At 33.8% G+C, this 17,163-nt stretch overlaps 2 protein-coding genes across 5 annotated transcripts in view; one reads left to right on the top strand and one right to left on the bottom strand.

Annotated features, from left to right (window-relative positions):
* GLMN (glomulin, FKBP associated protein) overlaps window positions 1–7,968 on the top strand; it is a 38,936-nt gene extending 30,968 nt beyond the window's left edge. For 2 of the 4 annotated variants that reach the window (XM_058538513.1, XM_058538510.1), the window contains exons 17-19: window positions 5,880–6,003; window positions 6,819–6,901; window positions 7,010–7,967. In XM_058538513.1, the coding sequence (XP_058394496.1) occupies window positions 5,880–6,003; window positions 6,819–6,901; window positions 7,010–7,120 (318 nt within the window). In that variant the 3' untranslated portion in view covers window positions 7,121–7,967. Of the gene's footprint in view, window positions 1–5,879; window positions 6,004–6,818; window positions 6,902–7,009 lie in introns of all 4 variants that reach the window. The other 2 variants (XM_058538511.1, XM_058538512.1) reach the window with 2 other exon arrangements.
* The window catches only part of C4H1orf146 (chromosome 4 C1orf146 homolog), a 36,110-nt gene continuing 26,818 nt past the window's right edge, over window positions 7,872–17,163 (bottom strand). The window contains exons 3-6 of the mRNA XM_058538514.1: window positions 11,270–11,363; window positions 9,353–9,521; window positions 8,863–8,941; window positions 7,872–8,154 (exon numbers count right to left, since the gene is read on the bottom strand). Of these exons, the coding sequence (XP_058394497.1) occupies window positions 8,020–8,154; window positions 8,863–8,941; window positions 9,353–9,521; window positions 11,270–11,363 (477 nt within the window). The 3' untranslated portion in view covers window positions 7,872–8,019. The remainder of the gene's footprint in view (window positions 8,155–8,862; window positions 8,942–9,352; window positions 9,522–11,269; window positions 11,364–17,163) is intronic.

Raw genomic sequence — 17,163 nt, 5'->3', positions numbered from 1 at the left:
AGAGAATTGAGTGACGTGGATGGAAAGACTCGCTGTCTTTAAGTTGTCAGTTCTTCTCAAATTAATCTAAAAATTCAGTATAATTAAAATCAAAACACCAATTAGGTTTTTTAAAATGGAATTTGATGGGTTGATTAGAAGTTTCATCTGGAACAGTTAAGGGCCAAGAATAGCCATGACAATTTTGAGGAACCAGGTGCATGGAGGAGAACTTGCCTCGCCAGATATCATTATTTATTATAAAGCCCCAGTAATTTAGTGTAGTATTGCCATAGGGATGGATAGATTGACCAGTAGAATACAATAGAGAGACTAAAAATATATTTGCAAAACAATATGTATTGTATTGTTTGAACTTAACCTTAAACCCTCTAAAGATTAGCTATATTTACTGAATTGGAAACACACTGTGGATCATTAAAACTTAAAGTGGAAATTTTTTACAGGAATGACAAGTGACAGCAGAACTGTAGCAGTTATCTTTTTAAATTGTCAGAAGCACTATCAAAGTTGTTTGAAATCAGTGTATTTTATTTTAGAAAGCTTTAGTATCAAAGGAAATCCCTCTAGATCTTATAGATACTTTGTAAAAGTGGTGAAATTTTTTAATTTTAAAAGCTCACTGAGTAGCCAAACTCTTGATGAAAAAAGCCAAACATTTTTTCCAGTGATCAGAGCTAAGCATGACCATTTCACTATATCATATCAAAGTTCAGTTATCGTTCCTATGGAAAGTTCTAGGTAGGGGATGTGAACTCAGGAATAATATTCATGTTTTTCTAGTTGAAAAGCAATCTCATTTGACAAATATTTTCAAAGATAGTATTTGAGTAGCAAAATTGACATGTGTGGTCTGATTTTCTGGCATACCTAAGAAATGAAATTTGAAACTATAGGGGAAACATATATTTCAATATGTTAAACTTATCTGTGGGTTGCAAAAGACATTATGGAAGGAGGCTTAAATGTAATTGCTTTAACTAATACATATTCCTGACATTATTGAATAGAATATTAATGAATACAGTCTGAATATAATAAAATCAGATATGTTGTTACATCTCATTCTCTGTTGTGAACTTTTAATTATTATCTTCTAAAAGAGAAATGTAAAGCATTTAAGAAAAATGTTTGATAAAGGATATATTTGCTTTTTAAAATCCTGAATCAGTAACTTGGTTAAACTTGTTGGCTGAAGAGAATTAATTAATGAAGCTTAGTTCTTCATTTACACCGAAGAATGAATATAAGACATTAAGTTTATCATCATTTTGGGAATAAAATTTCAAAGAATTTCTATTACTAAGTAAAAGTGAAAGGGTGAAAGAAAAAATTTTCAACTTAGACCAACTTTTTTTAAAGGAAACTTTTCCCTGTATTCTAGATGTAAGTTCTCTATTAGATATGGTTTTTGTAAATATTTTCTTCCAGTCTGTGGCTTGTATTTTCATTATCTTAATAGTGTTTTTCAAAGAGAAATTTTTAATTTTGATGAAGTCCAACTTACCAGTTTTATTCTTTTATGTGATTTATGCTTTTTGGGTTCTAAGAAATCTTTGCTTAACCCAAGGTCACAAAGATCTTCTAGTTTTTCTTACAGAAGTTTTTATAGTTTTAGATTTTATATTTAGGTCTAGGATCAATTTCAAGTAAATTTTTTATATGATGTGAGGTATGGGCTAAGGTTTTTCTGTTTTGTTTTGACTCCAGCACTATTTGTTGAAAAGGCTATCCTTAACTTGTTGAATTGTCTTGGCATCTTTCTCAGAAATCAGTTGACCATATAAGTATGTCTCTTTTTGGACTCCATTCTGTTCCACTGACCTATGTCTGTTCTTTTACTAGTACCACACTGTCTTGATTACCATACCTTTATATAGTAAATCTTGAACTATAGTGAGTCCACCAGCTTTGTTCTTTTTCAAAATCTTTTGGCTATTCTAGGTCCTTTGCTTTTCCATTTAAATTTTAGAATCACTTTGTCAATTTCTACCTGTAGAGGAAAAACAACTCCTGTGTTTCTTCTCTACTCTCAATACTTCACTTCATTTTTGACACTTCTGGTCACCAGATGTGTAGAGGTTTTTCCCACATTGAGCAGTTCTTTGACACCAGTTGGGTGTCCTACAATTCAATTCAGTTTTGACAGTGCCTACCTAGAGTTAGCGTCAAATTCCACAGGTTAAGGGCTCAGTCCCACAACACTGCCTACCCACCCATCCACCTTCAGATGCCAATCACAAGTCCAAATAATGACCTGTGCTTCTGACTGGCTATAAATTGGAGGTTCCCCTGACCCCCTCCTCAGGTTCGATTAATTTGCTAGAGCTGCTCACAGAACTCAAGACATTTTACTTACTAGATTCCTGGTTTATTATAAAAGGTATAACATAGGAACAGCCAGAAGGAAGAGATGCATAGGGCAAGGTGAGAGAGAAGGGGCGTGGAGCTTCTATGTCTGCTCTGAAGCCACTTTCCCAGCACCTCCACATGTCCACCAACCCAGAAGCTCTCTGAACCCCGTCCTCTTGGGTTTTTATGAAGGCTTCATTACATCAGCATGATTGATTAACACTGGCCATTGGTGATTGAGCTAAATCACCTCCTGGGAGTTTGGGGTGGAAGGAACTGAAAGTTCCAACCCTCTAATCATGGTTGGTTCCCCTGGCATCCTTAGGGGCTTTCCAAAAGTCATTCATGGTTGAAAGGGGCTTGATATGAATAACCGCTATATAACTTTACTGCTCTTATCACAGGAAAATTGACAGGTTTTTAGGAGCTCTTTGCCAGGAATAGAATGAAGACCAAATATATATTTCTTATAAATCACAATATCACACTACCACAAAGAGCTACATTTATGATTCCATTTTTATGACATTCTAGAAAAAGCAAAACATATAAACAAAAATCAGATCAGTGGTTGCCTAGGGATGGAGGAAGAAAATTGACTACAGAGGGGCACAAGAGAACTTCTGGGGTCAGAGAAATATCTTTATAATGGTGATGGTTACAACTATATATCTTTGTCAGAACTCATAGGACTATACAGCTAAATGTGTTTATTTTACTGTAAGTAAATGATACCTTGATAAACCTGACATTAGAAAATAATAAATAAAAAGGAAAGGACCAGGCTCAATATTGCACTAGACTGGAATGGCCCTATGAACAGGCAAGCACATCATCTTTCTTAATGTTTATATTTGAACTATTTTGGGGTTTTTCTATATTTAAATATTAATAAAATTATATCTGATATTATATATAGAAAGGGCATTTTGTGAAACTGTTGTTTCAACTATATAAATAAATGTGTGTTGAGTTGTGATGTAAATTTTATTTCTTACTATGGGGCCATGGTAAAAATATTTTGAAAGATGATACCCTAGAAAAACTTTTATCCCATGTGAAGAGGAAAACATATACAGCAATTTCAGTGCAGCATTGTTTAAAATACTAAAAAATTTGTAACAAAATTTGTAACAAGTTGTATAGTATAATAGGATGCCTAGATACCAATTAAAATGAAAGGATCAGAGCTACAACAACATAAATAACTCAAAAATTTAAGATTGACCAAACGTAAGCTAAAGCAAGGTATGTAAGCTAAAGCAAGGTACGTACAGCATGATACAATTTATATAAGTTTTTTAACATGCAAAATTGTGATACATTGTATACATACATTAGGAATGCTAAAACTTCAAATTTTAGATAATTTTACATAGTTTAGTTGACTTCCTCTTGAATAAAGGGGGCTTCACCCATATCTAATACTTATTTATTTTTAAGTAAATGTGGTAAAATGCTTACATTTGAGAAAGCTAGGTGTGAGTAAAAGGGTGTTTTCTCTATACTTTTCTTTATGTTTTACAGGGTCATCAGTAACCTCTATAGCCTTGAAAGCCATCAGTGATATTGGGCAGTAGCAGTGGGTTCTACTTATAAAGCTTGGAGAGGTAAAGGGAAAGAAGAAGGTTAAAAAAAGGGATAGAGAAAGGTAAAGAGAAGGCTGGAGAGAAAGGGATGAACCTAGGAGAAATGAGAGCAGAGGGTGCATGTGGTAGACTAACATGCTCAATGCCCTGTGTGACTACACTGGCTGAAGAAGCTCCTGCTGCACTACTGCATAACCCACTTTTTCCATAAGAGGACAAGGAAACTTTCTATTTTAATGGAAGTTTAAAAACATATTTTAAAATGTTTTTTAAAAAGTATACAACTAAAGCAGGGTCGTTGTTTAAAAATCAGGATAAATAAGCAAAAACAAAAGTAATAATCAAAATCCCACCATCCATCATTGATATTACAGTGCATTCCCTTGTAGACTTTATGCCAGCACATCTGTACATACTTTTTTCCTTTTTTAAAAATGAGATCATACTATCAGAATGATAGTTTGTAACTTTTTTTTCCATCACCAATATGTACTGAAGAACAATATTTTAATGGCTGTGTAGTTTTCCATTGTGTGGATATACCACAGTTTACTTAGCAATCTCCTGTTGTGAAATGTTTTCATTACTTCCAATTTTTCACTTTTTAAATATTATTTTTATAAACATGTCTGCAGTGAAATCATTACAACATACATCATCTTCAATTATTTTCCTAGGATAAGATCATAGATGCTGAGTGAAAGGTATGCATATTTTTGAGGGTTTGGATTCTTGATAGTTCTTCCCAAGAACTCCACTTTTCCTAACATTATAGGAATAGTGAGAAAGGACAAATTTAAATTAAAAGGATACGTATAGGGCCGGCCCGGTGGCGCAAGCGGTTAAGTGCACGCACTCCGCTGTGGCGCCCCGAGATTCACCGGTTCGGATCCCGGGCGCGCACGGACGCACTGCTTGGCAAGCCGTGCTGTGGCGGAGCCCCATATAAAGTGGAGGAAGATGGGCACGGATGTTAGCCCAGAGCCAGTCTTCCTCAGCAAAAAGAGGAGGATGGGCAGATGTTAGCTCAGGACCGATCTCCTCACAAAAACAAAAACAAGAAAAGGATATGTATAACAGTCAGTGAAGTTATCAATTATTCAACATAGCTATGTGTGGATTTTCTTTGGAGGGCTATACGTAAAATGTCTTACTACTTGGGTCAAAATAGGTTCATTACAAAATAGGTTTTCAAGTGGTCCAGTTCTAGTTAAAGATAATTGGGTTCCTAAGTTTCCCTTTTTTACCTAAGACATTTTGCTTTGTAAAGAGTACCTGGAAACTTAATAATACGAATAAATTTCTTTTTTTTAAATAAAATTAAGACTTCCTTTCTTTAGTACTATAGGAGAAAATGCTCTTGAAATAAAAACTTCTAATATGGATGACAAAATAACCCTAAGCTGTTCTAGGCAGGTAAAATCTCCATCTACACCGATCTCCAAGAAAGCCCATATCAGCTTTGTGTTAGTTTCCATCAATAGGGAAGGAAAAGAATCCTCTAGAACTAAGTATGTGACAGGGACATCAATTGAAAGATGAAGAGTTGAAGGGATGTGTAAGGTAGAGTCATTGTGGGGATGGTTTATAAGGAAAGGGAAATGTCTCAGACCATGTGGATTATCCTCAAATAATTTTCTTACAATAATTTCTTATAAATTACAGATCTCAAAACTAGGAGCTGTCCAAATGGTGCAATAATGAGTGTACTGACCAAACGACATTTTTGTTTTGATTGGTATTCACATAAAATAACTAGATGTGTAATGAATGTATTATTAAACATGTGTAATGAATGTATTATTAAACAGTAAACTCTACCTTGAAAGGCAAGCATCATGTATTACTTGTTTTCCAACTCTCAATTCGTTAATAATAGTAGGCAATCAATAAATGTTGAACCAAATAACTAATTCTTTCATTAATTCTTCTGAACAGACTGGATTGTGGACAGAACTTGGAAAGATTGAGAATAATTTCTTAAAGCCACTCCATACAGGACTTAATATGTCAAAAGCACATTATGAAGCAGAAATTAAAAATAGCCAGGAAAATAGCCAAGGTTAGTAATGTGCAGTTACATTTTTGGTTAGGTCTGAAAACTAGTCAAATTTTAGAACTGTCATTTATATTCAAAATAAAGAACTTTCGTTTAATCTGTACTTGGCTAATTTATAGCAAACAAGGAACCATGACAGCTGAGTCATTTTACTTATAATTAAATTGATCCTTAGCAGATCTGTAAGCCAATTAACAGTGAAATTGGTTTAACAAAGATTTAAACCAAACTGAAGCATATTCTGGTTTAATACGTCAAGTTCTGAATCTAACTGTATTACAAGTATTTCTGTTTGGATGTCTTGGTACTTCCTTTGGTATTTTGGGTCTACCCCCCACACCCTCAGGTAAATCTATACAAACTACAAAAAAGAATCTTAAATCCAGAATTACTTTTTAAAGTCAGCAATTCTATGATAATAACCTTGTGATCTTTTCCATATAGCTATGGTGGTATTTCTATAGGCAATACTAGAAATTTTGTCTCTTTTAGTGTAACAGGTATAATTCTGATTACATACTGAAGAAAAAAGTTTATAAATTTTCATTCATCCTGTACATGCCAAAATAATGCTATTCACCTAAAGAAACATTAATTCACATGTTGCAGAATTGCAGTATTTTTATTTGCTTATAGCTTGATTTAAGCATACCCTGAGTTATTAAACAATAAGCTATTAAACAATAATTGACACAAATAACTGACACATTTTTTTAAGTTAGTGAATGATAAAAGTAGCTTATAAATTTATTATTAAAATCTAAGAGTTGTTTTAATGGTTAAGTGTGACACATGATTTTTTTTTTCTTCTCTAACAGAAGTCCAGAATTCTAAAGATCTCTGTTCTGTAACTGTAGGTGGAGAAGAGATCCCTAATATGCCTCCTGAAATGCAGCTTAAGGTAGATCTGAAATTTTCCTAAGCTACATCCAGCTGAAGTCTTTTCTTTTTTTGCTTTGTTTTGTTTTAAAGGTAGCCTTAATAACACTAATTTTTCTTGGCATTGCAGGTTCTACATTCAGCTCTTTTCACATTTGATTTGATTGAAAGTGTTCTGGCTCGAGTAGAAGAACTCATTGAAATGAAAACAAAGTCTACCTCTGAAGAAAATATGGGATAAATTGAAAGCTCCATCTCCTAAATAAAAAAACTAATAAAATACCGTATTTTCCATTATGATTTATTTAATACCTTTATAAAAATTTTTCTGTACAACACTCCCTGATAGAAAAATAAATGTAGCTTTTCTCATTTATCAGTTTCTGTAATGACACATTATGGATCAGCAGTATTCTTTGGTTTTATAAAGATATCTACATGGTAAATAATCCCATATATGTATTCTAAATACTACTGTTGAAAATCCAATACAAATTAATAATTTTTTATTTTAATTTCATAAAATATAGTTGAATTGCCTTCATTCATACAATTGTAGCGAGTTTATAAAAATACTGATACATTTTATGTTCCAGTTGGATGCTGTGTTACATTTTAGAATTCCTAGTGTCAAACTGGATATCACACGACTAAGAGTGTAGAGAGGTTCTGAGTTAAGGCCAGTTGACTGCTTCTCTTAATTCTCTCTTTCCCTGCCTCAGGAGGAGTATTAGAGGGCACAGTCCCATCACCACCTCCCTAGCAGCAGTTACAGTGTGAAAGCATCTGTGAAGATTAATTTTAGAAATACTGACTGCCCTTGTGGAAAAGCTAAAAAGTATGTATGACTTTCCTTTAGTCTAAGGGGCTATTTAGAAAATGCTGTATTTTTATTTTCTAGTAAATATTTGCCTGTCCAACTTAATTTGTATCATTAAGAAACAATCTGAGTTTTATAATATATGTATGTACCAATTTTTTTAAACGTTATTAATTACTCAACAAAATAAAATCACTTAATTGTATACCTTTTATTATTTTAATTTAAAAATCTTTAAAGTAAATATATGCATTTGAACATTATAATTTAACTGGTCTAATTATTTCCGTATTCTTCCAAAAGAACTTATAATTGATACTCTAATTTGGGTTAAATGAATCACTACTCAGTTTTATCTTTTGAAGTGTTTTCCAAACAGGACTTTGCTCAATGATGTAAGCTTTAGTTGTTATCATTCTGTAGCAGATGCTATCTATGTATGGTTTGGAGTTGATCTGGAAGGAGATATAAACATGCAACATTTATTTACAGAAATAGGTATTTTTACAAGGTCACATCAAAAAATACCTAACTTTCATTTATTCAACAAGTTTCTATCACCTTCTATGTGCAAAATACTCTGTATGCATGTGCGTTATTAGAGTAATAGAGAGAAAAATACCTGATCTCTGTCTTCAAGGAATTTCAAACATGCAAGCCAAAACATAGAATACTATAAGAACTGCTTTCATGGAGGTCTGTTCCAAATAAGAGTAAGGAACACCTAACTCTGCTTAGGGGAGTTGGGGACACACTTCACAGGGAGGACAAGCATGAAAAGAAAGTGGACAACTGGTGAAGAGCATTCTATAAAATAGTATGTTTGCTCTCTGACAGTTCATGACTCCCAATATTTTTACTTTAGAATTTGAAGGAAGATTTAAGTAACCAATAGGGGCAACACAATGTAGATATGGCCAAATGCTCTTTTGGCCCAAAATGAGTCATTGTGGTAGTGGCTACTGGAAGTAGGTTGAGAAGACTTGAGAGGCTGAGTTCAGGTTTGGGAAACAGTTGCATGCTGAAATAGCAACTTCTCTGAGGGGAAGAGAAGCAGAGTATTTGTCAATCCTGTTCAAGGAGGTGTGCATTTTGAAGGTTCAAGAACCTTAAAGTGTATGAGTGTGAGTGTATGTACGTGTCATTTTCCTCCAGTGACTCACCTTAGCTATAGTGCACATAAGATTAACAGCATTTACTGTGTTGTGTACTGGAAGTATCCGTAAGTTACTACCCAGGAATCTGAAAAACAATTCCTAAGTTAAATAGATCATATAACTTACTGATATCTGTTATCTTAAGTAAGTGGAAAGAAGAGACAAACCTTTTATTGTTTGTCATTTGTTTATTCATTCATGCCCTACCTTGTTCCACAGAAGATCTGCTATGGCTTTATATAGCCAGAACTTAATTGACAAAAAGTGTTCACTTTTGGTTTATCTTGCAGGAGAATCCCATAATCAGCATGAACTCTGAAACTTGTCACCCTGATTCATAGAATAGCCATTTGGCCTGCATTTTATTAAATATGATAGGTTAACATTATAAAGTTTATCTTGGCAAAACATAACTCACCTGCCTAAAAGAATTCAGAACTGAAGTAAACCCAATATAATTTAAGAAAAATAATTCTATAATGCAACTTTTCCATACCTCTGCTGAATCCTGAACATCAGTTTCCATTCCTCAGGCCCATGGAGGGCAGCAGACAGAACCAAAAAACTATTTTGGTGAATGTTAATAAACTTCTCAATTTTGGCTAGAAATATTTCTTCAGCTGACTTAAAGCATTCTTTAGCATCCATCAATAAAAATGCAACTCCTAGAAGAGGTGAATGTAATATGAAATGTCACTTCGTCATATTTATCAAATTTTTAAATAAACTCAGTAAAATTAACAAAAATAGCTATAACACAGCTATAAGTGTCCAGGCCCTAAATCCACAAGGAGTAGAAATTACTATAACGAAATTATTATACAACAAAATAATTTAGGTAGTTGTTTGAAGTGCTCTGTATAAAAAGATGACTTATTCTAAATATTCAAGAGAAAAAACTCTTTTGGTCAATAACCATTTTTTTTAGACTAGGGCACTGTCCACATCGAATGTAATGCCTAATTTTAGTTAAAAGTTAATTTTCCATGTTATAATGATTTTTAAAAGCTGGAAATCAACTAAAGAAAGGTAGTCTTAAGCAAGCCTTCAGTTACTTATTGGAGAAACTTCTGTACCAGAACATAAACTATTATATAAATCAATACACTCAGAAAGCAGATATCTAGGATCTCTGAAACAGTATCAGGCATATAAGAATGGTCCAGAAGGGAAACTTGATCTAATTAGCTCTTTAAAAGATGAGGGGAAGACATAATCTGAGGAAAATGACTATGTGATTATATGCTAATTGAATTAACTTGGGCAATTTATATAACCTCTTGGAACCTAAATTTCCTCATCTGTAAGACTGGAATAATAGTTCTTTGATAGGTTTGTTGAAAAGATTAAATAAGATAATGTATATGAAGTGGCCAAGGGACATAAGTAGGTATTCACCAAAAATATTTTACTTCTTCCTAGAGGGCGCTCTATTCAACCAGGAAGGATGAGTTTGAGGGTGGACCACTTTCAGCCTGGAGGTCTATTTCTAGGAGCTCTTGAAAACGCCTGTCTTAACAAAACCTCTGCTAGAGTACGGGTCTATTTGCAACCCTCCTGGTAAAATCCTTCACCTCCACCTCTTTTATTACTTTTATCATTTCCCAAGTAAGTGGAGCTATCCCCTTCCCGTGTCCCCAGCCTTCTCATATCATAATCTAATTCCTTCCTGTACTTTGCCCATGACTCACAGTTGTACAGTTTTATTATTTTAGGAACATTTGTTTGTCTCCATTTGGTTCTTTTAGTTAGTTATTTGTTTATATTATATTCAGCAAATGCTCGGGCCGGCCCCATGGCTTAGCGGTTAAGTGAGCACACTCCACTTCTGGCGGCCCGGGTTCGGATCCCGGGCGCACATCGACGCACTGCTTCTCTGGCCATGCTGAGGCCGAGTCCCACATACAGCAACTAGAAGGACGTGCAGCTATGACATATAACTATCTACTGGGGCTTTGGGGAAAAAAAAATAAATAAATAAAATTATATATTCGGCAAATGCTTGTACAAAATCATATAGGAAAAACATTCTCCTATGTTGTTTTTCTATATGGATTTTGACCAGTGTTGTGATGTTGTGCTCTTAGTTAATACAGGTAATACTTTCATCTAAGTCTTAATTCTTGGGGAGGTGGCTTTGTTCTATTTTCATCTTAGTTCCAAAGCAAGTAATTTTTGCCATCCTCTACCAGACTTCCCTGGTTCAGCTTTCGTTCAATGATTGTAATCTAAAAAGGAATGTATTTTGTAATTAGCCATATGCACTGCTTTTGCAGCAGTAACAAAGTTTTATATATTTACCTCTCTCAAAAGAAAACAGCTTAAGCTTATTACTTGGTTACTGAACTACCAAATTATTAGAATTTATACTCATTTTATAAGAAACTTAAAGCAGTTAGCAAATATACTGTACCAGAAAGAGAAAATATAATTGATCCATTTTCCACTGAATCTGAATACCGAACCTTGTGGCTTCGATTTTCTAGGGCAGTTGCAACTTCATAACTCTAAAAAATTTTCAGAAATACAAACTTAAGACATGCTTAGAATAGTTTATTAAAGCTAATGAAAAAATTAAAATAAGTTTAATAACTTCTTTTATAACTATACCACTTAAAGGTTTCATCATCAAAAGAGACACTAAATGTACACTCTATGGAGGAAAAAAACTTAAAAAAAAAGAGCAAAAATATTTACTTTTTTGGGGCCAGCCCCCTGGCCTAGTGGTTAAGTTCAGTGTGCTCTGCTTCGGCGGCCTGGGTTTGGTTCCTGGGCATGGACCTACACCACGCGTCGGTGGCTGTGCTGTGGTGGCATCCCACATACAAAATAGAGGAAGACTGGCACAGTTGTTAGCTCACAGTGAATCTTCCTCAAGCAAAAAGAGGAAGATTGGCAACAGATGTTAGCTCAGGGTGAATCTTCCTCAGCAAAAAAAAAAAAAAAAAAAAAAAATTTAGTTCCACTGAAACACACTGATTGTAGGTTTGGAAATGAGTGTACTACAGTTATGTTACTGAGGGGAAGAAATTAAGGACAGTATTAAAAAACTACACTATAAGTACCAGAGCAAATGTAAACTTCCTTTTAAAAAACTTATACGTAGATTCTGATATGCATTAATGTATTACTGGAAGGTGGGTGGTGGTGTGTTTTTTAGTTGGTTGACAGAATCATGTAGCGCCAGACATACAGAATACCACAAGGAGACAACCAATTCTCCAATTCATCTGTTTACATTAATTACTTTTAGTATACTTTTAAGCCTTAGGTGAGTCAGAAAACGTATATGAAGACAGCAACAGTACTTTTGGTTTAAATACTAAGCATTTCAAAACTCATCCCATTTCCTATTCTACCCAAGTAATTAGATCATATTAACCAAGACATGAAAATATAGTGGTTAATAGTATTTCCTAATTGGTTAAAACTCAAGTTTGTTATTCTCCAAGGAGATAAAAATCCCTTAGGTATATTAATTTTATTTTATATCTTGCCTCAGAATATGTATATTTTAAGCACACAGGTTGGAATTAGGTATAAAAAATGTGCTTCCTTTCCTTCCTAAAGAGAGTATTTTGTGCCATTCAAACAGATCCTGACCTAGAGTTCAACTATGACTCTTCCCATGAGTTTTCTTCTGCTGTTTTAAAATTATACATTGCTTCCAGTTTGGGCAGACTAAGTAATTTAGGCCAACCCTCCTGCTGAAGGCAACTAAAAAAGCGGGACAATTTTTAAAGTCTGCTTGAATGCATCAGAGAGCTAGCAGGATAGTAAAAAATTACAAGGCAAGATCTATACAGAAATTCAAAGATATGAGACCAGCATTTAGGCCATTTTTTCCCTGAGGGCATCTGCCAATTCAAGAGACAGATGAGAGGCTGAACAGAGCTTTTGAAAAAGTAGAACAGCTCTCTCAGGGGCTGCAGCCTAGCTTCAAACCATTTCAATCCCTGAAATGGTATTAAGGTGATACGTATTACCAATGCTCCCAAGCCTCTTGCAGAAGCACTCCCTAGAGCAACCTTGCTCAATTAGGTCTCCTTATTTAACTACAGAATAAAGAAAATTATTTGAGTGACTGTTTTCTCAGTTCTCCCATAACTAGTACCATTCTAGATGCACAAGAGATAAGTTCATTTGTTACAATACAACAGACGCCTTAGGGCTTGTGTTGCCAGGTTAGCAAATAAAACTACAAAACACCCAGTTTAATTTGAATTTCAGATAAACAACATAATTGTTTAGTGTAAGTATATCCCATGCAATATTTGAGATGTACTTATACTAAATTCAGCATTTATCTGAAACTCAGATTTAACTTAATGGTCTGTATTTTATCTGGAAACCCTACTTAGGACATTAGGGTTTTAATTGTCTTAAAGAATTAAGGCTTCTCTAGAGGAATAGAACACTATTTTAGGCCTCAAATTATTTCCACAGTTTTTCAAATACAAATTCCAACATACAATCAAAAATAATCAGACATACAAAGAGACAAGATTACATGAAAGAGAACCATCAGCAACAGCAAGCAATATAGAAATAGACTCACAGGGGATACATATAGTGAAGTTATCAGATATATACCTTAAAATACCTATGTTTACTATGTTCAAAGAGATGAAAGACAAAGTTGAGAATTTTGGCAAAGAACCAGAAATATATAAAAGAATGTGACAGATGTAAAGAGTCAGGAAAGCTTCATAAAATTTAAGTGAAATATTTAAAGTGGAAAGCAGTTTATTAAGCAGACAAGTGAAGGAAGACAAATGTGAGAAGCGCATGGACAGAAAAGAATAACACAGGCAAAAGCATTCAGAACTGAAAGTATAGTTCTTACATGGTAAGTGTGTAAGGTATAAGTCGGTTAATTTGGGGATAGTGTTAGGAATAGCTGCTAGCAGATCGTGAGGACCCATGTATGCCATACTAATGAATTTTAATCCTATCCTATTGGTGGAGCCAACTAAAAGAATTATAATAAAAATAATAGAAGAAAATAATGAAGATAAAATTAGCAAGTACTGAATTAGGAAAAAATAGGTAAGTTCAAAAGTTAACTTTTCAAAATAACCAGGAGCTAAAACTAGACTTCCCAACGTATGTTTCATGGAATATTAGTCCCATAAGATATTAAAAGATACTCCTTATTCAAACAAGATTGGGAAACACTGAAAACTATTTTGTCTCCTGTTGGGGATTTACAATGCATTTGAGCATACTTTTTTCTAAAGATTTTATTTATTTATTTTTTTCCCCCCAAAGCACCAGTAGATAGTTGTATGTCACAGCTGCACATCCTTCTAGTTGCTGTATGTGGGGGAGCCTCAGCATGGCCCAACAAGCGGTGCACGCCCGGGATCCGAACCCGGGCCGCCAGCAGCAGAGAGCACGCACTTAACCGCTAAGCCACAGGGCTGGCCTGCATTTGAGCATATTAAAGGCTCTGATGACTAATACAGTAAAAAAAACTTGTGTAACTTTGTTTATACCAACATTCCAAATAAAATCCATTACAATACTTCTTTATACATATGTAACATCTATTAATATTCTGTAAAACTAATGTTCCATCTACCAAATCTACTCATGAGAAAGGAAATATATAAATAAAAACAGAAATGAGAAAGGGCATTTAATAACTAATACAGAGTTTATTAGAAAATTAAAATAATGCCAATATGTAATTTCTAATCACAGAAATGGTAGTTCCATAAAGTTCAACTTAGTACATTTAATAACCTCTATGAAATGAGTAAATTTTTGAAAAAATATAATTTATGAAAATACAATACAGTACAAAACCTAACAGAAAAAAACCATAGAAACCACTATTTTTCTACATTACATAAAAGATTACCAGCACAGAAAATTTAATAGGAAAGCTCCTTATTCCTTAAAGTACAAATAATTTCCATACTATATAAACTGCATAGATATAAACAAAAGGAATAGAAAACAAAGAATAAAAAAAGAAAACCCCTACTCCCTACAAAAAGAGAAAAGCATAGCCCAATCTTTAGTAAACAGTCATTCAAAAATAAAATATTAGCAAACCAGATTTTAAGAGAATATGAAAGAAAACTCCACAATGACCAGTTTAATGAAGAAATGTAAAGATTAGTCACTTAGGTTCTTCTCAACAGATAACAAGAAATAATGCATTTGAAAAACTATACACTTATTTCTGATTAAGAGAAAAAACTTCATAAATTAAGCTTAGATGAATATTAACATAAATATTATTTTATAGCAACAGGTAACATCATATATAATAAAACACTGGAAGTATTCCCATTAAAATTAGAAACATTGTTTAGGATGCTCTGGTCACAGCAAAAGGCCATGAAATAAGAATAGATACAGCTGTCAGAAATTCTCATTAATTGCAAATTATGTTGCCTTTGTGGGAAAACCCAAGAGAATCAACTGATAACGTATTGTGAAATTTCAGTGAATTGATTAAATATAAAATAAATTACCACAAACTCAAAAGTTTCCCTATATATAGATTGAAAACATGGGGAAAAAATAATATTTCACAACAGCAACAAAAACTTGAACTATCTAGGCACTTAAAAAGAAATAGGCTTTTCAGCTTTTGGCTCCGAGAAGACCAAGGTGCAACTTTCTTTGGTCATCCCAAATCCGGGTTCATCCAACACCAGCTGCCTCCACCATGCCGCCTAAGTTCAAGCCCAATGAGATCAAATTTAACTGTGTAACTAATATTAAAATAAATGTAGGGGGCTGGCCCCATGGCTTAGCGGTTGAGTGCGCGTGCTCCGCTGCTGGCGGCCCGGGTTCGGATCCTGGGCGCGCACCGACACACTGCTTCTCCGGCCATGCTGAGGCCGTGTCCCACATACAGCAACTAGAAGGATGTGCAACTATGACATACAACTATCTACTGGGGCTTTGGGGGGAAAAAAAATAAATAAATAAAATCTTTAAAAAAAAAATAAATGTAGGAATTATGGTTATAGAAAAATTGTGTTATACAGATTTGATGTAATTAATAAAAGTTATAAACATCTAATATAGTTAGTATTTGATCACTGCTATAATTAATAAAAGTCTTGAGGGAAAAAGGGAATTAATAATATTCTATTTGTTGACCTGATTGGCGACATGGTATTCTCTTTAAAATAAATCTATTAAATGGTTCATTTATATGTTATATACTTTTCTCTACGTATATTTCATAATTTGAGAAAAATCAAACAAAACTGAAAACAAAAAGCAAAAACCCTCAATAGATTAGTTTAACAGGAGTAATGAGAGAAATACTGACATCGAAGAGAGAACTGATGAAATTACCTAGATTGCAGCCCAAAGACATGGAAAAGGTGAAAGGTCAAAATGCATGGAGAATATTGTAAGAAGATCTAACATATATCTAAAAGGAGTTCAGAGGGGAAGGAGCAAGGGAATAGGACAGAGATAATATTAAAGGAGATGATGGATAAAAACTTGATAAATGACACCAATTCACAGATTCATGAAGCCTCAAAAGATAAAAAGAAATATATACCTTAAAACTATAGAATGCCAGAATCTGAAAAGCAGTCAGAGAGGAGAGATAGGTAATCTTCAAGGAAGTGACAATTAAACTGATTGCTGTCTTATCAACAGCAACAATGGAGGCCAGAATCCAGTGAAGTGAGATCTTCAATATAATGAGAGAAAATAACTGTAAATCTAGTGAAAAATATCTTTCCATTTGGAGCAACTGGAACTCTCATAAAATGCTGATGGGAGTATAAAACCATAATTCCCACATTTATTTTTATTATAGTTACATAGTTAAATGGATTTAATGTTCATTTGTAGTGCATTCTGGAAAAGGGTTTTGCAATTTCTTATAAAGATAAACATATACTAACCATATGACCCAGCAATTCCATTTCTAGGTATTTACAAGAGAAATGAAAACATATGTTTACACAGAGACTTATATATGAATGTTCAGAGCAGCTTAATTCATAATAGCAAAAACTGGAAACAACCCTAATGACCAGCTACCTGTGAATAGATACATAAATTGGGATATACTCATATAGCAAACTACTACTCAGCAAAAAAAAGGGAACAAATTATTGTTATATGTAACAATGTAGATGAATCTCAAAAACATTATGTTTAATGAAAGAAGCCAGACACAAAAGAGTACAAACAGAAGTTCTGAGAACAGGCAAAACTGATTATAGTGATAAATATCAGATCAATGGTTGCCAGAGGTGGGTGGCTGGAAAAGGACTGACTACAAAAGGGCATAAAGGAACTTTCTGGAGTGATGAA

This window comes from Diceros bicornis, chromosome 4, assembly GCF_020826845.1.
Source record: "Diceros bicornis minor isolate mBicDic1 chromosome 4, mDicBic1.mat.cur, whole genome shotgun sequence".
Lineage (NCBI taxonomy): Eukaryota > Metazoa > Chordata > Mammalia > Perissodactyla > Rhinocerotidae > Diceros > Diceros bicornis.
This window is presented reverse-complemented; position numbering and strand designations above follow the sequence as displayed.